We start from the raw sequence: 26,588 nt of genomic DNA, 5'->3' as shown, positions 1-26,588 counted from the left end.
GGAATTTTATAAATATAAGATCATGTCAGTGAATAGTAAGAGTTTTATGCCCTCTTTTCCAATTTGGATGTCTTTTATTTACTTTCCTTGCCTAACTGCTCTAGTTAGACCTTCTAGAACAATATGAAACAACACTGTGACAGTGGGCATCCTTGTCTTGTTCCTGATCTTAGAGGGAAAGCTTTCAACCTCTTCCCATTGTGTATATGTTGGTGTGGAATTTTCATAAATGTCCTTTATTATGTTGAGGGCATTCCTTCTATTCCTACCTTTCTAAGTGTTTTTATCAAGAAAGGATGTTGGATTTTTGTCAAATCAATCAAGATGATCATGTGGTTGTTTTCCTTCAATTTGTTAATGTGGTGTATTACGTTAATTGATTTTCTTATGTTGAACCACCCCTGCATACCAAGAATAAAACCCACTTGATCACGGTGCAAAATTCTTTTAATATGCTGTTAGATTCTTTTTTTTTTTTTAAGATTTTTTTTATTTCTCTCCTCTTCCCCCCCTTCCCCAGTTGTCTGTGCTGTGTGTCCATTCGCTGTGTGTTCTTCTGTGACTGCTTCTATCCTTATCAGCGGCACCGGGAATCTGGTGTTTCTTTTGTGTGTGTGTGTGTATTTTGTGTGTGTTCTTTTTGTTGCATCATGTTGCTGCGCCAGCTCTCTGTGTGTGCAGCACCATTGTTGGGCAGGCTGCACTTTCTTTCACTCTGGGAGGCTCTCCTTACGGGGTGCACTCCTTGTGTGTGGGGCTCCCCTACGCAGGGGACACCCCTGCATGGCACGGCACTCCTTGCACGCATCAGCACTGCGCAAGGGCCAGCTCCACACGGGTCAAGGAGGCCTATGTGAACCTCCTATGTGGTAGGCGGATGCCCTATCCATTGGGTCAAGTCCGCTTCCCTGTTAAGATTCTATTTGCAAGTATTTTTTTTAGAATTTTTGCATCTATGCTCATTAGAGAGACTCATCTGTAATTTTCTTTTCTTGTATTATCTTTATCTGGCTTTGGTATTAAGGTGAATTTGGCTTCATAAAATATGTTGGGTAATTTTCCCTCCTTTTCACTTTTTTAGAAGAGTTTAAACAGGTTTGTTACTAATTCTTCTCGAAATGTTTGGGGAATTCACTTATGAAGCTTTCTGGTCGTGGACTTTTCTTTCTTGGGAGACTTTTGATGACGGAGTTAATCTTTTTACCTGCGAATGGTTTGTTGAGTTTCTGTATTTCTTGTAGAGTCAATGTAGTTTTTGTGCCTTTCTAGGAATTTGTCCAATTTATCTAGATTGTTTAATTTGTTGGTATACAATTTCTCACAATATCTTCTTATGATCCTTTTCATTTCTGTGAAGTAAGTCATAATGTCTCTCTTTCATTCCTGCTATTATTTATTTGCATTTTATCTCTTTTTTTTTTATTTGTTAGATCTTTTGATCCTCTCAAAGAATCGGCTTTTGGTTTTGTTACTTTTCTCTACTGTTTTTTTTTATCTTAACTTCATTTATTTCTGCTCTAATCTTTTTTTTAATCTTTCCCTCTGCTTCCTTTGGTATTGGTTTCCTGTTTTCTTTCTAGTTCCTCTAGATTTCCAGTTAGGTCTTTGATTTTAGCTCTTTCTTCTTATTTAATATAGGTGTTTAAGGTTATAAATTTTCCTCTCAGAACTCCTTTTGCTGTATCCCCTAAGTTTTGATAAGTTGTGTTCTTTTCATTCATCTCGAGACATCTACTAATTTCTCTTGCAATTTCTTCTTCAATCCATGAATTATTTAGGAGTTGTTTAGCCTTCATGTAATTGTGAAATTTCCCCTTTCGCGCCTGATCAGAGAGATGCTTTGTATAATTTCAAGCTTCTTAAATTTATTAAGAGCTGTTTTGTGGCCCAACATGTTGTATATTCTGAAGAAAGATCAATGAGCACTTGAGAAGAATGTATAACCTTCTTAAAGAAATCAAAGAAGACCTAAACAAATGGATGGACATTCCATGTTCATGGATTGGAAGACTAAACATCGTAAAGATACCAATTCTACACAAACAAATTCACAGATTCAACATAATCCCAATCAAAATTCCAACAGCCGACTTTATAGAAACAGAAAAGTCAATTATCAAAATTATTTGGAAGGGAAAAGAGTCCTGAATAGCCAAAATACATTAAAAAATAATAGCAAGGGCCAGAAGATTCATGCTTCCTTATGTTGAAGTATATTATAAAGCTACAGTGGTCAAAATAGCATGGTACTGGCACAAAGATGGAATCCAAATTAAACAGGAATCAATGGAATCAAGTTGAGAGTTCGGAAATAGACCCACACCTCTATGGTCAACTGATTTTTGACAAGCCTACTTATCAAAATTGGGATAAAACAGTCTCTTCAATAAATGGTGCTGGGAGAACTGGATAGCCATAACCAAAAGAATGAAAGAGGATCCCTATTTCACTCCTTATACAAGAATCAACTCAAAATGGATCAAAAACCTAAACATAAAAGCCAAGACCATAAAACTTATAAAAGATAATGGAGTGAAACATCTATAAGACCTTGAAGAAGGTGAGGGTGTCTTAAACCTTACAGCCAAAGCATAAGCAACAAAAGAAAAAGTATATAAATGGAACCTCCTCAAAATTAAATACTTCTGCACCTCAAAGGACTTTGTGAAGAGGGTGAAAAGGCAACCTACTCAATGAGAGAAAATATTTGGAAATCACACATCTGACAAGGGTCTAATATCGCTGATATATAATGAGATTCTACAACTCAACAATTAAAAGACAAATGACCCAATTTAAAAATAGGGAAATGATTTGCGTAGACATTTTTCTAAAAAAGAAATACAAATGGCGAAAAAAACACATGAAAAAATGTTCAATATCATTAGTGATTAGGGAAATGTAAATCAAAGTTAAAGTGAGATTAGCCACTATTAGAATGGCCACTATTAAAAAGACTGAAAACTAAAAGCTTTGGAGAGAATGTGGAGAGACAGGAACACTTATTTACTGTTGGTGGGAAGCTACAATGGTACAGCCACTGTGGAATTCTGTTTGGCAGTTAAGGAAGTTAGATATAGAACTGCTATGTGACCTGGCAATACCACTTCTAGGTATATACCGAGAGGATCTGAGAGCAGGTACATCAACAGACATCTGCACATTGATGTTCACAGCAACATTATTCACAACTGCCAAAAGATGTAAATAACCCAGGTGTCCATCAACTGACTAATGAATAAACTATGGTATATACACAATATGCAACATTATTCAGCTCTAAAAAGAAATGAAGTCGTGGAGCATATGACAACATGGATGATCCAGCAGCACATTATGTGAGTGAAGCAAGCCAGGCACAAAAGGACAGATATTGTATGATTTTATGATTATGATTAAATATAATGAGTAAACTCATGGAAATAATAGTTAGAATATAAGTCACCAGAGAAAGAATAAGGTTAGTGCATGGAAAGTTGAGGTTTAATTTGTGCAGAATTGGTAAAAAGTTATTTCTAAATGTTTAGAAATGAATAGAAATGTGAAAGGACATCAAAGGATTTATAATTAGTAGTGCTAACATATGGGTATGATAGTAGTTTGTTTTTTGTTATTTTTTTTTCTTATTTTATGGAGTAATGAAAATGCTCTAATACTGACTAATAAGTTGAATGCACTCTGATTATACCAAATGCCAATGATCATATGGTTTGCAAAATAAATAAATAAATAGGGAGGGTTAGGGAGAAAATACACCAAATGTAAGATGTGGACAATAGTTGGTTATAATACTTTGAAGATGCTCTTTCATAATTTGTTACGTTTCACAACAATGCAAGGTATTGGTGGTGGGTTGATGTATGTGAGCCCTCTATGATGCTATGCATGTCTGTTTTATAAGGTCACAACTTTTACTCAACACTTATTGTTTATGTATGCTCATATATGAATGGTATACCTCAATAAAATTGTTTTTAAAGAAAAAGAACACAGGAGGAGACTTTCAGGAAAGATGGCAAAGCAGAGAGCTCTAGGACTCAGTTCTTCCACCAAAACAACTATTCAACTGGCAATAGCTGTCTCAAACAACTATTCTGAAACTCCAGAGGCCAGAAGAACACCATACAGCATTCAGGGAAGAGCAGAAGGAAGAGGCTGATAAAAAACGGCAAAAAACGATAAACTGCTTTTTCCACATAGCAGAAAAGTGGTGTGGCTGCTATAGACAATAGCTTTGCAGTTCTTCAGAAAGTTATGTACAGAATAACTATATGGGAAAGCTGGTGTGGCTCAAGTGATTGAGCTCCCACCTACCACACGGGAGGTCTGTGGTTCAGTTCCTGGTGCCTCCTAAAGAAGACAGCAAGCTGGCACAATGGGCAGGCACAGGAAGCCGGCACAACAAAATGATACAACAAGATACACAAGAAGAAAAAGATAAGAGATGCAAGAAAGCAGGGAATAGAAGTGGCTTAAGTAATTAGGCACCTCCCTCCCACATCAGAGGCCCCAAGTTCAGTTCCCAGTGCCTCCAAAAGAAAAAAGAAGATGGACACAGTAAGTATAAACAGCAAGGGGGAGGGGAGAAATAAATAAAAAAAAAAAAAGAATAACCATATGATTTGGCAATCCACTTCTTGGTATATACCCAAAAGAAATGAAAACACGGACTCAAACAGATATTTTCACACTGATGTTCAGAGCAGACTTATTCACAATTGCTAGAAGACAGAAGCACCTCAAGTGTCCAACAATAGAGGAATGGATAAATGAAATGTGGCAAATACATACGATGGAATATTATTCAGCTATATAAAAGAATGAAGAACCTTGAAGACATGTTGAGTGAAATAAGTCAAAACAGAAGGCCAAATATTGTTCAAACTCACTGATATTAAATAATTAGAATAAGCAAATTCATAGAGTCAGAAAGTAGAATACAGGAAACTAGGGGCTGGGTATGGACAGAAAATGGGGAGTTAATAGTTAATTGGTACAGAATTTACATTCATCTGTGTTTTGTTTATTATTAATACTGTTATTGAAATAATAAAAAAGCTCTAATAATGATTGATGTGGTTAATGAACAACTATGTGATTATATATAAAAAAAAAAAGGATAAAAAAAAAATGAGACACAATCATTTAACATTTGGGGAACTTTTTTTTCCCTAAAGGACGGAGGGCCTAAGATAGTCCCAGATAAACAAAAGCTGAGGAACTTCATCACTACTGGACTGACCCTATAAGAAATGCTAAAGGGAGATCTACAGATTGAAAAGCAAGGGCACTAAATAATTACCTATAGCCACACAGAAAATAAAGATCTCTGGTAAAGATGATAACATGGGTAAAAGAAATACCAGTTCTATTGTATTTTTTATTTGTAACTCTACTTTTAACTTCCTAAAGTATCTACAAAACAAATACACAAGATGTAATGATAAATCAATGGTCTGGGATTCCTAAGGTATAAATATGTAATTTGTGACAAGAACTACATAAAGGTGGGGAGAGAGGGAATTAGGATCATAGTTTATGTATAAGTTAAATTGGTATCATAGCAAATAAGATTATTATAGATTTAGGATGTTAAATTTAAGCCCCATAGTAACCAACAAAAAAGTATCAGAGAATAAGTAAACTCACAGAGGCAGAAAGTAGAGTGCAGGTTCACCAGGGGTGGAGGGCAGATGCAATGGGAAGTTAATGAGTATAGGATTTCTATTTAAGATGAAGGGACAAAGACAGATACAGGACATTATATATCCTGCCATAACCTGCAGAATGAAGTGGGAGAGTGTAAACTACAATGTAAACTATAATCCATGTTGTGTAGCAATGCTCCAAAATGTGTTCATCAATTGCAATGAATGTACCACATTAATGAAAGTTGTTGTTAATGTGGGAAAAGTGGGGAGTGGGGCATATGGGAATCCCCTATATTTTTTTATATAACATTTTATGTAATCTAAGTATCTTTTAAAAATAAATAAAAAATATATTTAAAAATAATGATAATAAGGTGAAGGGAAAGTTATCATAATGGATGGTGGTGAGGCTACTGCAACATTGTGAATTTGATTAATTCCACTGAATGGTATGTTTGGGAGGGGCTGAGATTGGAAGGTTCTATTATATTGAATATGTTCCCTTAATTAAAAGAGAAAAAACAGAAAAAAGAAAGAACAACTAGAAAGATAAAGACAATTAAATGCAATGAAAGATCCTGGATGGATTTAGCAAAGGAGAAAAAACTCAAAGGGACATTACTGGCCCATATTTTTAAAAATTGGAATATACACTATAAGCTTTATATCAATGTTAAATTTCTTGTCCTTTATAACTGTATTTAAGGTGGTAACATAAGTGATTACTTGTCCTTAGAAAATGTACATGGCAGTATTAAGTATTCAAGGAGCATTTGTTTACAACTTATACTCAAGCATTTAGAAAATAGACTGAACGATTAATAAAACGATATGGCAAATGTAGAAAAAAGTTTAAATTGGTGGATCTGAAAATAATCAGGGGGAGGGAGGGTAGGCTGGAGTTCTCTGCATGGGGTTTTTACTCTTTTCAAAAATAACTTTTAAGTATGAATACAGTTCAATATTAAAAGTTTAAAAAAAAAACAACCGGTGCTAAACCTAGTAGATGAAGGTGGGAGAAGTATACAAGTTCATTATATTTTGTAACTAAAATTCATGAGAACTGATGATAGATTGAACGTAGTGGTAGGGGAAAGGAAGGAATCAAGGATAAATATTGGGATTTGACTTGTACAACTAGGGAATAGTGCTATTTATGAGTTATGAAAGTCTGAAGAAGGTACAAATTTAGCAAAGGACACTGATGAATTCTGGACATGTCTCGTCTATAAAAGTATCAATGTCAAGAAAGAAATTAGGGCAGAATTCAGGGCTAGAAACAGAAATCTATGATTTAGCAGCACATTCAAAATAAGAAAAATCTAAAATTAAATTTGATAGAGTAGTTATAAGAGCTTTCTACTCAGTATATAAATTTCCTTACTATTTGAATAAATTTGAATAAATCATCTAAAACTTCTACTAAGCAGAGATAACTATCAAGTCATTTGTTAACTTCATTTCATACATTTTCCTATGCATACAACATAATTTTACATGAATGGGATCATATAAGAATTACTTCATTACACACTCCCCACAAAAAATAACTGCAATGTTAACAGTTAGATGTATCCTTGCTCACTTTTCTCCATGTTCTACTTTCACTCTTTTTTTTTTTCAAGGAGGTCCCAGAGATTGAACCCAGGACTTCATACATGTGAACCAGGCCCTCAACCACTTAGCTATATCTATTCCCATACAATTACTTTTATAATCACAATAATGCTACATTAATTTTTAAAGAAAAACCCTTCTACATATTTTAAACGTATCACGTTTATTTTCTCAGTCTACATAAGGCCACTTAATAATCAATGGCATATTTTCTTACCTTGCTGGTTTGTGGTATTGGCAAAGAAAGTCGAACCTTTCATCTGGTACAGGTACTCTGCTTTCATTAGGATCAATAGTGCAGAATGGGAAATTTTCTGCTGAAGCCTGACTATTGGTTAATACATTGAAGAAGGTAGATTTCCTAAAAGGAATAAAAACTTCAATCAATTTCTGGTAAGCACTGAGAAAAATTTATCTCACTCCAATTATAATGCTCAAATTAAATCCATGCAAAGTTTAAAACCAATCTTGGAAGGAAAAAAGAAAAGAAGAATACATTTTTTTACTAACAGAAATGAATGAAATTTACAATGTACCTCATGATTATAACTACAATATTAGGTTATCTCAGTTTACTTAGAACTTGAAAAGCTTTTTCCTAAAGAATCTGTTATAAATGATTGCTAGAATCCCACTTCATCCTACAGTCTATTTTATTCATCCCACCTGACAGTACCAGTATCACTTCAGCTATATCTAACACAGTCTTCTCTACTTAAATGTAGAAAGGTATGTATCTATTTAGGTCAATCACTTCCCAAGCATTCTGAATTGGGGGAATAGAAAATGGGAAGCTGGAGCTCAGATTCCCTTCAATTAGTACATAAGGATTACTGGCAAGTTTAGAATTGTTCAAAGTGTGAATCTGTTCCCAAGATATGAACTTAAATCAAGAAAAATAATCTATTAATAATGAATAAACTGGTGGTGGACTTGGCCCAGTGGTTAGGGCATCCGTCTACCACACAGGAGGGTCCGCGGTTCAAACCCCAGGCCTCCTTGACCCGTGTGGAGCAGGCCCATGTGCAGTGCTGGTGCGCGCAAGGAGTGTCGTGCCACGCAGGGGAGCCCCACGCGCAAGGAGTGCGCCCCGTAAGGAGAGCCACCCACTGGTGCGAAAGAAAGTGCAGCCTGCCCAGGAATGGTGCCGCACACATGGAGAGCTGACACTAAAAGGATGACACACAAAAAGAAACACAGATTTCCATGCTGCTGACAACAACAGAAGCAGACAAAGAAGACGCAGCAAATAGACACAGAGAACAGACAACCGGGGTGGGGGGGGAGAAGGGGAGAGAAATAAATAATCTTTAAAAAAAAAATAATAATAATAATGAATAAACTGGCCACTCATTTTCTGATTCTTACCAGATGACATATGCTCAGATAATCTCAACCCATATTAACAGTCACATTTTTAAAATATGATAATTAAAGTGCTAGAAATCTTAGAGCACACTCCAAAATGAAATGAGATTTTTAAAAGTTTGCTGGTTTGTTTTGTACTACTTGCCAATTCTATCACATTAAAAGAGAAAGTAGAGAATTAATATAGTGACTATTTTTGCTCTAGAAATAGGGCTGTAGCACTTAAAAGGATTTAAAACAAGATTTACTATTAGTCTTTTTCTTCACTAAATGAACTGAGAAACTGGCTAAGAATCATGAGGGATTTGTGATTGGTGCTTGCTAAACCTGGCTAGACATAATTATGTAAAAATGTTTGTATATGGACCAAGTTTGAAAACAAAAGAACAATCAAAGAGTATAATGGTTGTATTAGGATGGTGGAATTACGAATGACTATTTTCTGTCTTTTCCAAACATTCTGCAAGATAAAAATATCTATTAAGATGAGATCCAGGGAGCGGATGTAGCTTAAGTGGTTGAGTCCCTGTTTCCCATGTAAAAGGTCCCCGGTTCCTCCTAAAAACAAACGATAAAACCAATTCTCATTGGGGAGCAGATGTAGCTCAATGGTTGAGGGCCTGCTTTCCATATACAAGGTTCTGGGTTCAATCTCCAGTACTCCTTTATAATAAAAAAAAAAAGGATTTAATTAGCCTATATCATCAGGAGACATTTAAAGTTACATTTATAGTTACTATAGCTAGCTCATTTGATAGAATTTTTAAACCAAAGAACCAGTCCCTTTTTTAAACTGTGAGAGCCCCGTAAGAGAATGATGAACAAAAGTCAATAATCAAGTTACTCTAAGTACTACGGGTGAAAGTACATTTTAACAACAAGATATTTAACTTGTACCTGCCTATAGGCCTTTAAGTATTACTCTTATATAATATTCAGACTAAACATTTCAGATCAAAACAGAAATGTAACCAAGTAAATCATACTTGTTACTCAGAGCACCATTGGTCAAATCATTAGCTTTCAAATACCTGCTTATAATAGAATCAGTTGCAGATGTAAAGGCGTGTATTACAAGGCCCCTTTCCAGACCTACTGGAGTGAGCTCTAGTATTTAAAAAATATTTCAAGTGATGCAGATATAAAGACAAGTTCTGCAGCCACTGGGCTAGATTCAGACTCAGCTAACAACCCACAGAATAACACTGACAGTTGTAGAATTTATACTCACAACTCTTAGCCTGGTAACAACCGTAGAACTCCAGGAATAATGATTAGGAGGAAACCACTGCTTTCTATAGAGCTGGATTTTAATTTCAACCTTGCTAAGACAACTGTCCAGTACTTAATTTAAAATAATCTGTATGTCTATAGAGTTATAGTCCATCTACTTCCAAAATGACTCTGAAGCTTAATACAATTTGTAGTTTTTATATTTATATCTTTTATATAATTTTATACATTTGATAGGGCAGACAATTTTTTTAAAAAAGGATTCACATTCAGATTACAATCTTTAAATACCATACCCATTCAAAATAACTAGAATTTCTCAGAGAAATGGCTACTACCAAGTCTGGAACAAGAAATATACAAGAGTCTCAAACATTTCCCAAGGGGAAACAAGGAAGCTATTAAAGGCCATAGAATTCTACTGAAAGCATCAAGGAGCTAACCTGAATAGGCCCACTGGGCAAAGATGGGCCAGTATGAGGATGAATAGGACTACCAACTACTACTGAGTTGTTGTTGTTTTTTTTTTGAAAATTACCCAACACATTTTTTTTTTTAAAGATTTATTTTTATTTATTTAATTCCCCTCCCCTCCCCCCGGTTGTCTGTTTTCTGTGTCTTTTTGCTGCGTCTTGTTTCTTTGTCCACTTCTGTTGTCGGCGGCGGCACGGGAAGTGTGGGCAGCGCCATTCCTCGGCAGGCTGCTCCCTCCTTCGCGCTGGGCGGCTCTCCTTATGGGTGCGCTCCTTGCGCGTGGGGCTCCCCTACGCAGGGGACACCCCTGTGTAGCAGGGCACTCCTTGCGCGCATCAGCACTGCACATGGGCCAGCACCACACGGGTCAAGGAGGCCCCGGGCTTGAACCGCGGACCTCCCATGTGGTAGACGGACGCCCTAACCACTGGGCCAAAGTCCGTTTCCCATCATGAGTTCTTAATAATTCTCAACGAAACAAAGAAACCTCACTGGTCACCTTACAAGGATATCAGGTGATTAATTCTTTTGAAAACTGGTAAAGAAAGCATTTATCTTGTTTTCCTATATGAATTATACTTTCAAAGTAACCAAAGGCTTGATGAAAAGATTATTTTAAATACATATTCCAGCAAATGAGGAGGGAATAGAAGAATTAGAGTACCACCATTTTGTAACCATAGCAAATTAATGGATCTGGGTAATGACTACCAATGATAATACCAAATAAAGAGAAAAAAATAGTACCTCCAGGCAGAAGTATATACACCATCTTTCAAGTATTCTTTACAAAAAAATTCAACCTTAATCTGATCAAGCCTGTAGATGTTACTACCAGTTAACAGAAAATATGGAGAGCAGAAGAACATATTAAATGACACCATGGGGACAATCAACAAATACCAGACTCTGGAAAATTTTACAGGATTAACAGATTTCTTCAACAAGTCAACTGGGTGGGGTGGGGAGCAACTGGAGGGACAAAGAGTTTTTCTTCTTCTGGTGACATGTAGAAGCTAACAGCATACCAGGAGCTGGAAAAGCTGTATAAAACGCAGAATATACAAATCACCTGTTTAAAGACACCAGCGACTGATGAGACAACAGAATGTAAAGGCTAAGAGCCTGGAAATGGGGGAAAAAAAAAAAAACCTCAAAGAAGTGATCTAACTTTTTGCCCAATCTCAGCATACAAAGGCGGCTAAGAATACAGGCTGCACATCCAGGGACGACTGCTGTTGGGAAACAGAGAAACCAATAGATACATTTGGAGAAAACCTAGAGGACATCAAGCATAAAAACAGTTTTTCTCTTAGGAAATTAATAGTTCCCCCAAGAGGGAAAACTAAAAGAGTATACTGAAGTAAAGGGTGATAAAGATTGCTCCACTCTCCATACCTTTTTCATCTCTATACACACACATACACACACACACTAAAATAAATAAAAAGTGATAGGCTAGGGAAGCAGCTGTGGCTCAATCAGTTGGGCTCCTGTCTATCATATGGGAGGCTCTGGGTTCACGTCCCAGGGCCTCCTTGTGAAGGCAAGCTGACTCACGGGACTTGGAGAGCTGACTGCCCGTGCGCTGTGGAGAGCTGGCGCAGCAAGATGAGGCAACAAAGGGAGACAAGCAGATACAGAAAAAACATGCAGTGAATGGACACAGAGAAGAGACAGCAAAGAAAGGAACAAGCGTGGTGGGGGGGGGTATAAATAAATAAATAAATCTTCTTAAAAAAGTGATAGGCTAAATGGGATTGTGGCTGAAAGTAGTCTAGGATGTAAATGTAAATTGAAAAAAAGTTAAGAATAATTTAGAGACTGAATAACATTGTGAACCCAAAGGTGGATAAGGATTGTCGCTAACAGTACAAATACAAGAATATTGTTCTATGAACTAAAACAAATGTATATCAATATTTCAAGGTGGTAAGAATATGGAGATGCCTAGGAAAAATACAATTAATATAACTTATGGGCTATAGCTAATAGCAATATTGTAATATTCTTCTTCTTCTTCTTTTTTTTTTTTTTTTTGGTACCAGGACCAGGAATTGAACCCAAGATGTCATATGTCACAAGCCAGTGCTCAACCACTGAGCCACACCAGCTCCCGTGAGTTGGTTTGGTTTATTCATTTGTTTGCATGTTCTTTGTTTTGTTTTCAGGATGCACCAGGAACCAAACGTGGGACCTTCCCATGTGGGAAGCAGGCGCTCAACCCTTGAGCCACATCAACTCCCAATATTGTAACAGTCTTGCATCAATGTTAAACAAGGTCATGTGTTAATAATAGGGGGGATATGGAAAAAATATACCAAATGTATGCTATAAATCATAGGTAAAGCCATAAGGAGTTCAGGGAGTTTTTTTCACATTTATGGCTATTAGAAAGTCCAGTATTTTTCACTGTTTGCTTGGACAAAAATAAGTATATTTTATAATAAAGAAAAAAGATTATTCCTTAAAATATATCAAATGGTAAAAGAGCAAAAGAAAGCCCTATTCGCCACCTCAGTCTGAAAATATTCTTGTATCTGTCAAACTAAACTTAGAAGACAAATCTTACATATGAATTTTAAATCTTAAAAAGACCAAGTTATCTGTTTCTTCCACTTTATGTGTGCTTTGTAGGCATAAAAAAAAAGGAAGAAAAAAGAAAAATTTCTAAAGATTATTACTATAAGCTTCAATGGCAAGTTAAGACATTTTGATCTATTCAAATCTATTAAAGGCCTTAAGGAAGCAAAGAAATTTCAAGTTTTGGCCTAAGCCTGGAATGTTAAAACCCTACACATTTATGTGAAATGAGGATTCTACACACCTATTCATACACACACACTCTCACAGACATATTTTAAAGTGCTGAACGAAAAAGAAAACTGTTACCCAATTCAACAGTTTGATAGTTTATGAATTACAAAACTAGATACTGGATTGTGTTTGTAAACTGGTCTGTTCCTCTAGGTGTTATTAGATTGTATTAGATTCAGAGGTTTCACTTTTTCTTTTTATTAAATCAAGATTAGGGCTTTTATTTGACAATGTCATTAGGGCAAGCAGGATTGAGTACTCACTCCCTTGGTGGAGATAAAACAGACTCACACGGGAATAAATTCACAGAGGAGAACAAAGAGTTTAGTTTTGGACACTAGAGCCCAGGGAGAAAGGCAAGGAGTTGGCCTGATAGTTTGTAGTTGAAGAGACTAGAGCCCTGACCAGCTAAGTAAGCCCAGGAAGTAATGAATCCCAAGAAGAGAGATAAGCCCTTATGCTAACACACTGCTGAGAACAGAAGGAGCTAGGACCATGGAGCCTTAGGAGGAAGAAGAAGGCTCAACCCTTGTAGAGACCGGTAGCCATCTTGCTCCAACACATGGAAAGACTTTGGTGAGGGAAGTAACTTACACTTTATGGCATTGTGATTGGGAACTTCTACCCCAAATAAATATCCTTTAAAAAGCTAACAGAGTTCTGGTACTTTGCATCATCACCGTTGGGCTAAATAAGACATCCAATAATAATATACCTGGCAAAGCTGTCCTTTAAAAATTAGGAAGAAATTATGACATATCTGGACAAACGAAACTGAGGAAGTTCATTACCTCTTAGAAATGCCTTATAGGAAACGCTAAAGGGGACAATCCATGATGAAAGGAAAGGTTGCTAGATACTATCTCCCAATGCTGGCTGAAGTAAAGATCTCTGGTATAAGTAACTACATGGCTAAATATTTGCCGGTATTACTTCATTTTTCATTTGTAATGCTGTCTTTTACTTCTTATACAGCAGAAAATTCAAATGCATAAAATACAAGCATAAGTCTTTGTTACTGGGCACACAATGCATAAAGATGTAATTTGTGAAGTGAGTAACATAAAAAGGAGAGGTGGGGGATATAGGTACTGAATATGGAATCAACACAAACTGAATTGTAATAGATTTAGTAAACTAAATGTAATCCCCATGGTAATCATAAAGAAAATATCTAAAAAAATCTACACAAAAGGAAAGCATAAATGATTCAAAATGGCTCATTATCAAAAATCACTCACACAAAAAGGAAAGCAGTAAGGCAGAAAAGAAGGAACAAATAAGTTAAAAGACAAAAAACAATTAGCAAAATAGCAGAAGTAAATCTTGCCTTATCAGAAATTTCCCTAAATTTAAATGGATTAAACTCGCCAATCAGAAGGCAGAGATTGGCAGAATGGATAAAGAAACATAACCCAACTATATGCTGTTTACAAGAGATTCATCTTAGATCCATATATACAACAGGTTAAAAGTCAAAGAATGGACAAATCAAGTTTCACACAAATAGCAATCAAAAGAGAGTGCAGGTGGCTATATTAATATCAGACAAAATAGATTTTAAACCAAAAACTGTTAGAAGAGACAAGGACATTATATATCAATAAAAGGATCAATTCAACAAGAAAAATTAACAATTACAACATATGAACCTAACCGCAGAGTACAAAAAGATATTCAGCAAACAATGACAGAACTGAAGGGAGAAATAGTTCTATAAACTTGGCTGGAGATTTCAATACACCACTTTCAACACTGCAAAGAAAATCTAAACAGAAAATCAGTAAGGAAATAAAGGATGTGAACAATACTATATATCAACTAGATCTAAATAACATATATAGAACACTTCACCCAACAACAAGGGAATACACATTCTTTTCAAGTGGACACAAATCATTCTCTAAGATATACTACATGTTAGGACACAAGAAGTATCAATAACTTAAAAATATTGAAATCATAAAAAGTAATCTCTCTGACCACAACAGAATGAAGCTAGAAATCAATTAACAGAAGGAAAACTGGAAATTTTACAAATATGTGGAAATTAAGCAGCACACTCAAGCAATGGGTTCAAAAGAAATTAAAAGAGAAACTAGGAAATACTTAAGAAATAAATGAAAACAAAGCCACAACATACCAAAACTTACAGAAGACACTGAAGACAATACTGACTACAATAGACGAAAGATGGCCATACATTCTTTGCCATACCTCCTATCAAGAGATGGAGTCTATTTTCCCTCCCTCCTTGTCTGGGCTTTGACAAAAGAATGAAGAAGAAATGATACTGTGCCACTTCCACACTTCTACTTTTTTGAGAACCAGTGCCCATGCCGTAAAGAAACTTGGCCTGGAAACCTCATGGAGAAAAAGAAAAAGAGGTTATGTAAAGGAGAACAGAAGTGCCCCCCACACTTTCAGCCATCTCTGAAAAGGCCCCAGACTTGCGGGTGCAGCCATCTTTAACCTTCCGGTCCTTACTACACACAAGCTGAATGCAGCCACATGAGTCAAGTGAGACCAGAAGACCCAGCTAAAACCTACAGAATCATAAAAAATAATAAATTGTTGTTTTATACCACAAACTTGTGGAGTGGTTTGCTACACAATAAATAACTAAAACAATGATCATAATTATCTTGTCACTTGGCATTTCCTTCAGCAAAAGTAAATAGCATTTAAAGACTCCATGATTGGTGTCTGATAAACTGGGAGAAAGCAAATTGTATGGAAAACCAAGGTACATTTCCAGTTGCACCAGCTAAGCAAGATAATTGCTCCCCTGGGCAAACTGAGTGTTTGAAGCAGAGTATACTAGTTGTCCCCAATATCCATTCTCCCCTTCCTCCATGGCAATACAATTTTTAACAGATCATCCTTACAGCTAAATTCTTGTGACTGAATTCAGAACAAAGAGATATTAGCAACAGTATGGTGTGACAACCAGTACCATTGAATTTTTGGTTTATGTCTACACTTTTTACTTCCTACAGGATCTAAAAGGCAAATGCACAAAATTTAATGATAAATCAGTGGTTTTGGACTCATAATATATAAATACGTAATCTGTGACAAGAACTACATAGAAATGGGGGACAGAGTAAGGGAACATAGTTTGTATATGCTATTGAAGTTAAGTTGGTATCAAACCAAATGAGATTGTTACAGGTTTAAGATGTTAAATTTAAGCACCATGGTTACCATAAAGAAAATATGAGAAAATATGCAAGCCCACAAGACAGAAAGTAGAGTGCAGGTTGCCAGGGGTGTGAGACAAGAGCAATGAGAAGTTAAAGCACAATGGGTATAGAGTTTCTGTTTGGGGTGAGAGGAAGGTTCAAGCAGTGCATGGTGGTAAGGACACCATAATACTGTAAATGTGATTGATCCCACTGAACAGTATACTTAAGAGTAATTGGAATGTGAAAGTTTATGTTGCATATATTTTCTACAATAAAAAAAAATTTTTTTTAAGAAAGAGCAATAAAGAGACAATGGCAGAATTATGGGAAGGTGGCAGAGTAGGCAGCTTCAAGAATCAGCCCATCTACGAGAACAACTATTAAAGAGGCAGGAACCATCTGAAACAAAAATTTCAAAACTCGAGTCCCAGAGAACACTGTATAGCATCCAGGGAAAAGCAGAAGGGAGAGGTTAGAACCCTTAAGCCATTCATTCCCCTGTCAAAACTCCCTTCAAAAAGCAGAGACTGGCAGCATGAACTTAAAAATGTAAGCATAGAGGGCCCTGCACTGCATTTACCTTGGGCAGACCTTCCCGATAAGACAGACTGAAACTCAAGAAAATCTCCGTCATATCACCAGCTGGTTACAAACTCAAGAAACAGACAGCTCAGGGAACAAATCTCAGACATAATATTTTTAAATATTAAAATGTGGGGAGCAGGTGTAGCTTGGTGGTTGAGCACCTGTTTCATGTGGACTAGGTCCCAAGTTCAATCCTCAGTACCTCCTATATATTAAAAAAAAAAAAAAAAAAAGGTAGTCATAATATGCAAGTGATATAAAATAAATATTCTATTACCTGGAGGAGGAAATGAAGGTGTTACAGATGTAAAGAAAGGAGGCAGAGGAGATTAAAAGAATAAAATAAAGAGTATGCAACCAAAGATTACAAGATAAACGAAGAAAGAGGAAATGAAGGCCCATCTAAGGAAAAGGAAAAAATCCAGAAAACACCAACAAAGAAGACCAGACTATGGGCATATCAGACAAAGACATGGGAAAAAAAAAAAGATTCGCAATATCCTCAAGGAGATAAAGAAAAATAAAGAGAAAGAAATAAAGGGTATCAGGAAAACAACAAATGAACAAAGAGAATCTTTTAACAAAGAAAGAAATTTTAAAAGGGAAGCAAACAGCAAACAGAACTACTAGAGCTAAAGACCACAGTTAAGTGAAAAGAAAAATGCTCACAAGGGTTTCAACAGTAGACTGAATCTGCCAGAAGAAAGAATCAGCAAATCAGAAGACAAGACAATTGAAATGAGTCATGCAAACAAGCAGGGGAAAAAAAAAAAAAGAATTCTAAAAAACAAAAATAGGGAAGCAGACTTGGCCCAATGGATAAGGCATCTGCCTACCACATGGGAGGTCCATGGTTCAAACCCCGGGCCTCCTTGACCCTTGTGGAGCTGGCCCATGCGCAGTGCTGATGCGCGCAAGGAGTGCCCTGCCACGCAGGGGTGTCCCCCGCATAGGGGAGTCCCACGCGCAAGGAGGCAACCCGTAAGGAGAGCTGCCCAGCATGAAATAAAGTGTAGCCTGCCCAGGAATGGTGCAGCACACACGGAGAGTTGACACAACAAGGTGACACTACAAAAAGAAACACATTCGCATGCCGCTGACAAAAACAGAAGCGGACAAAGAAGATGCAGTAAATAGACACAGAGAACAGACAGCGAGGGGGGGGGGAAGGGAGAGAAATAAAGAAATAAATCTTAAAAAAAAAAAAAAAGCCAACCGACCCAATTAAAAAATGGGCAAAAGACTTGAATAGATATTTTTCCAAAGAAAAAATACAAATGGCAAAAAACAGATGAAAAAATGTTCAACATCACTAATAGTTAGGGAAATGTAAATCAATGCTGCAACAAGATATCATTTCACACCTATTAGAATGGCCACTATTTAAAAAGTCAGAGAAGTACAATTGTTGGAGAGGATATAGAAAGATAGGAATGTTTACTCACTGTTGGTGGCAATGTAAAATAGGATAGCCACTGTGGTGGACTGTTTGGCATTTCCTAAGGAAGTTGAATAAAGATTTGCCAGGTGACCAGGCAATACCACTACTGGGTACCCAGAAGAACTGAAAGCAGCGACACAAACAGAAATAGCACCATTATTTACAACTGCCAAAGACAGAAACAACCCAAGTGTCCATCAACTGATGAATGGATAAACAAATCTGGTATATACAGATGATGGCATATAATGCAGCTGTAAGAAGACATGAAGTAGTAAAGCATATGACAACATGATGAACCTGAAGGATAGGTCTGAGTGAAGCAAACCAGACACAAAAGGACAAATACTGCATGACTGAGCTATTATGAACTAAAATATACTGTGTAACTCATGGCATTAATAACTAGAATATAGGTCACTAAGAAATAGAATGAGGTTAGAGAAGGGAAAGCTGAGGGTTAATCTGTACAGAACTGGTAAAAAGGTTGCTAATCTTTGGAAAGGAATATAAAAGGTGAAAGCACACCATAGTGTTTATAACTAGCAGTGCTACTATATGGTTATGAGTGGTTAAAAAGGAAAGTCTAAGGTCATGTTTATTGAGAAGGAAAGCTAAAAAATGTAACATGGAACTGTACAGCATAGTGAAACCTCATGTAAAATATGAATACAGGTAATATTTCATATATAAGACTGCTTTTCTTTGAAACTGAACAAATGTATGTTAATGTTACAAGATGTTATTATCAGGCAAGAATACAACCAAAGCAAACTATGGACAGTACTATATAGTAATATATTAATAATATTCCATTAAGGGTTAAAAAAAAGAAACAAAAAAAGGGAAAGAAACTAGACACAAGGTACCATATATTGCTTTACTCCATCTATACAAAATATAAATACAAATAAACTAGAGAGACAGAAACAGAATAGCAGCTATGTATGGAAGGGGATGCATAGAGAGATTGAGAAGTAATGAGTTTTTTTGTCTGTTTTGTTTTTTTACTATTAGTATTATTGGAATAATGAAAATGTTCTTTGTGATTATACCAAATACTATTGATTGTACACTTTGGATGGATTGTATCCTTTATTTATATGTATCAATAAAACTGATTTGTTTAAAAAAAAAAAGGTGGTCAAATCATTGACGAGATTTTAAAAAGAACAAGATACAATCTCACACTCACCAGAATGGCTACTAAAAAAAAAATTACAAGTGTTGGAGAAGATATGGAGAAACAGGAATATTCAATTCATTGCTTGAGGGACTGTAAAAGGGTGTAGCTGCTGTGGAAATCAGTTTGGCAGTTCCTCGGAAAGTTAAGTGTAGAATTACCATATTGAAAGCAGAGACTCAAACAGATATTTGCACACCAAGGTTCACTGCAACATTATTCATAAACGCCAAAAGATGGAAGCAACCAAGTTCCATCAACTGAAGAATGGAAATGTGGTATATATACACAATAGAATATTATTCAGCAGTAAAAAGAAATGGAACTTCTGATACATATGACAACATGGATGAAACTTGAAGACATCATGTTGAGTGAAATAAGCCAAATCTCACTAATATGAAATAAATAGAATAAGCAAACTCAGAGTGTCAGAATTTAGAATATGGGGCAGCGGACTTGGCCCAGTGGTTAAAGCATCCGTCTACCACATGGGAGGTCCGCAGTTCAAACCCCGGGCCTCCTTGATCCGTGTGCAGCTGGCCCATGCGCAGCGCTGATGCGCGCAAGGAGCACCAGTGCCTCGCAGGGGTGTCCCTGCCCACACGCAAGGAGTGCACCCCATAAAGAGAGCACTCAGCACGAAAGAAACTGCAGCCTGCCCAGGAATGGCGCCGCACACATGGGAGAGCTGAAACAACAAGATGACGCAACAATAACAACAAAAAGAAACAGAGTCCCATGCTGCTGACAACAACAGAAGCAGACAAAGAAGATGCAGCAAACAGACACAGAGAAGAGACAACTGGGGTGGGGGGGGGAGGGAAGAGAAATAAATAAATAATCTTAAAAAAAAAATAGAATACGGATGATGAGGAGATGGGTGGGGGTAGGGAATTGGGAATTACGGCTTAAAATGTACAGAATTTGTATTTGGGACAATGGAAAAGTTTTGGTAATGGGTGGTGGTAATGTCAGCACATCATGAATGTAATTAACAGCACTAAATTATACAGTTAAATGTGGGTAAAAGGGGAAATTTTAGGTTGTATAACTGGTATTAGAAAAAAAATTTTTAAACAAAAAACCTTTTCATAGTAATAGCTAAAACATGGGTTTAAAATGATTGGGTAATGAAAATGTTCTGGAACCAGATAGTAGCGATGGCTGTACAATATTAATACCACTCAGTTGTACACTTTAAAATAGTAAAATGTATGTGTATTTTACTACACTAAAACAATTTTTTTAATTATGAAAAAAAAGGGAGACACAATGATAATCAAATGCAATATGTGATCCTGGATGGGATCTAAGAATGGAGAAGAAAAGAGGCTCAAAATGACATTTTTGCAATATATGAAAAACTGGAACATAGACTGTAAGCTTTATATGAATGCTAAATTTCCTAAACTTGATAACTGTCCTAAAATTATCGAAGATAAGCTAAGGAAAAGTGAACATCCTTGTTTGTAGGAAATGTATATGAAAGTGTTACGTGTTCAAGGAGTATGATGAGTGCAATCTGCTCTCAAATGTTCAGAAAACAGAGAGAGATGATGATGATGATAATGAATAGATAGATGGATCGACAGGATCATACCACAAAGTGATAAAATGTTAAAACAGGTGGATCTGGGTATTTGGAATGGGATGATATGGAGGGGATACACTGGAGTTCTCTGGGTAGGGTTTGTATTAATTTTGCAACTATCCTGTAAGTTTGAAATTATTTCAAAATAAAAAATTTAGAGGGAAAAAAAATATGATGTGGCAGGTTATAGGGAAATATCCAAAGGGCAAAGTCCTTTGGCCCTTCAATCTTTTGGATAACCAGTTGCCTGGAAATAACATGACACCATGGACCTGGGGACAACGGCTACACCAGGGACTGCAAAGCTGTGAACTGGAAGGAGCTTGGTCCCCAGTGCATCTCTGACTGCAAAGTAAACACTTCCATGTCAAAAAGAAACTTCCTCTTATTACGCCACAGTTACTCTGGGTTTTCTGACACTCTCAGCTGAACCTAATACAAACTAATACAGTGGTGGCAATAAGAATTGTCACAAGACAGAAGGATAGAACATCAAAAAGTAGTTTTTCTGAACAATCTCCAAGCCTCACACTAGTAATAACACACTGTGTTGGGAAGCGGACTTGGCCCAAAGGATAGGGAGTCCACCTACCACATGGGAGGTCCATGGTTCAAACCCCCGGCCTCCTTCACCCATGGGGAGCTGGCCCATGCAAAGTGCAATGCGCGCAAGGTGTCCCCCGCATAGGGGAGCCCCATGTGCAAGTAGAGCCCCCCATAAGGAGAACCACCCAGCGTGAAAGAAAGTGCAGCCTGCCCAAGAATGGCGCCGCACGCACACAGGGAGAGCTGACACAATAAGATACTGCAACAAAAACACAGATTCCTGGCGCCGCTGATAAAGATAAAGCAGTCACAGAAGAGCACACAGCGAATGGACACAGAGAGCAGACAACGAGGGGTAGGGGGGAAAAAATTAAAAATAATAAAAATCTTAAAAAAAAAAAAACCACATTGTGGCCCAAATGAAGTTAATTTATAAAATATCGCTCAGGTAAGAAAAGGTAGAATGAAAGTATAGATCAAGTCTTCACACTTCTGGTTTGGTATTCTTTATACTTCATTAAAAGCAGCAGTTAAAACATGTCTTCTTATCATTTAACCTACACATGGCTTCAAAGAGGGAAAAAAAACCTATCCTATTCACTCCTTCCACAAGTAATTATTGAGGGCCTATATTCTCAGCACTAGTCTAGGTACTAAAAATAAAACAATAAACAAAACAACAAAATCCCTGCCCTCATGGAACTTAAATTCTTTTAGGAGAATGTTAAACACTTGATTAAATTAGATAATACATATAAAGCACTCACAATAGTGGTTGGTATATAATAAGTGTTCAATAAATAACTGTTACTATTAGCTACACATATTACCTCTAAGTTTCTAGGCAGTCAGTCCAATGCATACAAAAAAGCAAGCCTTCTTGTTCACCCAGCTCTCTCAAAATCAAGAGATTTTCTGATGGGTTCTGTACTTAATATCCTCATTTTTCATAATCAGGCCTTCCTTTAAAGAACTGCCCTTCCTGCCCAATCTATTTCTTGTGGGTCTAACCAGAAGTGGACATCTCTAGTCTCTCTCTCGCATAGGAATTTTAATCACAAAAGGAGAGGTAGTGGGAGATGAGAAATACCAAGAGATTCAGGAGTTCATGTGGCTGAGCAACATGTGGCCTCCTCTCTGACAGCACTACCTCTGTAGTTCAAGTCCTCCTTCAATACTAAACAGCCAGAATTTGTGTAAGATTACACTACAAAAATGTATTTAAAACCAAACACAAATACGAAAACTCATTAAACTGGGACCTTAAAATGAGTAAATTCTGTTGTGTGTAAACTATAGCCCCAATGAAAGTGGGGAGAGGAAGGGTTAATTAAAAGCATAAATAGCACATTTATACAAGATAATCATATATTTTTAAATTATTTTCACATGCACCGGATGGCTAAAAAGCTTATCCCATGCTGGATGGCTAAAAAGCTTATATAGAAAATAGTTAAGGTGGCCCATTTTAAATAGTCCCATTTAAAGTCAAGTTTTGCATTGACCGGAGTGGTTCTAGATAAAAGAAGTTCCTTAATATCTAAAAACTATGTCTTGCTTACTAGTGCAATAAAAACTCACAGCATACACAATGATCGTACCTTGCCTTCAAGTTTATTGACAGCACCCTCCAGTACTTTGCTTAATTATTTGTTTTGCTTACATTTCCACTCTCTATTTAATCTTACTTTGCAAGCAGCCTATATCACAGCAGGAAACTCCTTCAAAATGCAAAGCTCTCCAGCTCCAGGAAAGATTAAAATTAGGACAGCTACATTTGCTTATGTTTTACATTACAAGAAATTATAACTGCCTTACTTGGTCATATATCATGTTCCACTCACGGAGGAATTTCTATGACAGAGGTATCAAGGATCACATGGAAGAACCTGGTTGTCCTACTTGCCATCAATCTAAAATCCTAAAGCCACATCCCCAAATATCTTCAGCCATCTTAATAAATCCATATTTAATGTTACCCAGAAGCCCACTTTTGAGACATTTTATATTTTAAGCTTATACTGCTATGCACACTTAGGTTAGTGAAAAGTATTATAAAAGGGAAGTAAATAATTCAGTGTTTTATTTGCAATAAATTATTCGTTTTAATTTTTAAAACATTATAAAACTGAATTTTTGCTCTTAAAACGTTCAGATTTAGCCATTTTACAACAGATATCCTTTTATCTAACAATTTTCAATATTAAATTCAAAACTGACACTGCCTTCCTCATTCAGTCATCTAATCACAAATCCCCCAAGAACCTAACCAAATTGAGCTTTTAAAACTGTTTCTAAAATATCACACTGCATGGCCTCTAGTAGCTAGCCAGCACTGAAATTAATTTTAAACTACCCAATTCCAGTTAAATTCATACCATGTGTCTGCAAACAGTGTTTCAAGCAAATAGTTGGTCTGATCCAACCGATTTTTTTTTTTTTTTTTTTTTTTTTTTGAGGTACCGGGGCTGGGAGCATTGAACCCAGGACAGCATATATGGGAAGTAGGCACTGAACTGCTTGAGCAACATGCACTCCCCCAACCTGATATCTTAACTTTCTCATTACTTCTTCCTCTGAATTTTAAAAACAAACATAAGTACATAAGTTTCCACACAGTATCTGTGTAGAAAACTATCTAAACTAAAAAAGACAAAAAATTTTTACGAAAACATATAAACTAAAACCTAGTTTTGCAACATAAAATATTCCAGCTTCCTAATCTCTTTTCTTCAATTTAAATTACCTCGTGAGTTCCATTTCTAAACAGGGTCCAAAATATTTATAAGATGAAAATGAGAAAAGTTCAAGGTTCACCTACCCAACATTTGGCAATCCAACAATACCAATTTTCAGTGATGTTCCAAACCTTCCAATGATTGGGGGTGGTTTAATTCCATCACCTCCCTTTTTGGGGGGCATCTGAAATGTCAAAAGAAACATATGAACAAAACTTTTTACATACACCAAAACCACATTTCATCACATAAAGTATATTACTGGGGAGCCATTAATAACACTGAACAATAGATTAAGAATAAAATATACCGTATATATCAATCCAAAACTGAAGAAAGCTAAATCGATTTTTTAACAAAAATAAAAACAAAAAAGTTGTATAAACAGATCTGATGATTCTGATGGTTCTCAGTCACTCCTGAGAAGTCCCGGAAGGACTGATCTAAAAATGTGTGGCACCGGGAACCAAAGATAACCATAAAAGTTAGCTACCAATCCCTCCACCCAGAGTGTTTACACAACACTTTATTTCTTAACCTCACACATGGTTATACGAATGAAAGTATTAGGAATCAGAAGCATAGGTATGAATGTCAAAGAAAGCCCACTGCAGAACAGGCAGCAAGAGTCACCTCCCACCAAACATTCCCCTAACAATCCCCCCATTTTTCACACGGATTAACAGCCGCCAGGTATCAGGTTCTTCCAACCAAGTCCGTTCCACCTTTAGCACTGTAGGTAAAAGTCTTCGTAAGCCACTTCTGGAAACTACACTCTAGTTACTTATAGTCTTAAATTAAAGTACTAACCTTTTTTTTTTTTAATTTAAAAGTCAATACTTTCTCAGTCCCTTGCTTGTTCTAGCTCTAAGTTCCTTCATGCAGAATTAACCGCACTTTTCTCCTGCAAACTGAACTCAGGAGGACTGCTAACCTTAGAAACTGGGATCTAAAACTGCCCGTCTTCTAACTCCAAGTTGGTCCTCCCTGGGGGGCCCTACTCAAGAAGTGATATTTCAGCCTCTGATCCCTGATCCCAATGCCCCAGTACTTCTGTCTCAGGGTCTTAACTCCCACCTGTTCCCGGCAAACCCCTCAGGCCTCCTACAACCGGGCGGCCGGTCGCCGGAACTAAAGCGGGCCCCCACCCAACACCGTCCCCGCTGGACTGGGCCACTGGCCGTTCCGGCCTCCCCAAGGCGTGCCCGGGTGAGGTGCAGGCCGCTCACGGGACGCGGCCTACTCCGAAAGCGCCTCATTCATCCACACTCCGCGTCGCACGCAGTCCTCGCCTCATCCGGGATACCCGGCCCGGGCCGGCGCCTGCCCCAGGGCAACCGGCCCAGTCACCGGAGAAGCGAAAGGAAGAGCTCCCATGGTCCCCCAAAGCCTCACCGTGCTCGGGGCGAATGAAGGCACGGGGTCCAAAGACAGCGGGAGACCGGTCCTGCCAGCAGCTGGAGGCGGAGAGGAAGGAGGAGAGAGCGCAGGCCCGGCCCCTCAGCAAGGGGCACGCACGACGGCTGCGGCAGCGGCGGCGGAACAGGCGGGCCGGACGCCGGGCAGCACCTGCGCGCGGATTGCGCGCCCCGCCCCGCGCGCCCGCTCGCCCCGCCCATTGGCCCGACAGGCAGCGGGAGGTGGGAGCCTAGTGGAGGAGAGGGGTGCGGGAGTTAGCGCCAGCTAGCAATGGGCTGGGACGTAGCTATGGCTAGCTTATGTGCCCACTTGGCAAATGGGACTCCTCGGCCTTGGAGCTCTACTTTCACGCGCCCCGTTTCCCAGTCTCACGCTTGCTGACACCGCTTTACCTACTGGATCGCGAAGCCCCCTCGTCCCTCACAGTCCGCCCGGAGGACTGGTTAGCCCCGAAAACCCTTTGGCCGCCTGCGGGTGTCCTCGGGAACCTTGGGCCCAGACCGCTTTCTTTTCACTATAGGTATTTCTTCAGACAATCCAGACTGGTGAGAAACTATTATAAATAAGCTTCCTTTAAAAAAAAAAAGGGTGAGTAAAGGCAAGCTTATGATTTATAGATTCCTTCCCCACCTTCCCGTCAGGCGTCTCACAGAAGTACTCGATTCCAGAATGTCATTTTTTCTCCTTTTTTCTCTGGTGGTTAAGAGAAACGCAGGTTCCAATCTGGAATCCAC

At 37.6% G+C, this 26,588-nt stretch overlaps 1 protein-coding gene across 1 annotated transcript in view; it reads right to left on the bottom strand.

The window, feature by feature from the left end:
* OLA1 (Obg like ATPase 1) overlaps positions 1-26,035 on the bottom strand; it is a 201,474-nt gene extending 175,439 nt beyond the window's left edge. The window contains exons 1-3 of the mRNA XM_004476799.4: positions 25,831-26,035; positions 24,519-24,619; positions 7,486-7,629 (exon numbers count right to left, since the gene is read on the bottom strand). Of these exons, the coding sequence (XP_004476856.1) occupies positions 7,486-7,629; positions 24,519-24,619 (245 nt within the window). The 5' untranslated portion in view covers positions 25,831-26,035. The remainder of the gene's footprint in view (positions 1-7,485; positions 7,630-24,518; positions 24,620-25,830) is intronic.
* Between the last annotated feature and the right edge of the window lie 553 nt (positions 26,036-26,588).

This window comes from Dasypus novemcinctus, chromosome 7, assembly GCF_030445035.2.
Source record: "Dasypus novemcinctus isolate mDasNov1 chromosome 7, mDasNov1.1.hap2, whole genome shotgun sequence".
Classification (NCBI taxonomy): Eukaryota; Metazoa; Chordata; class Mammalia; order Cingulata; family Dasypodidae; genus Dasypus; species Dasypus novemcinctus.
Note: the sequence above shows the minus strand (reverse complement) of the source record. Positions and strands in the feature narration are given on the sequence as shown.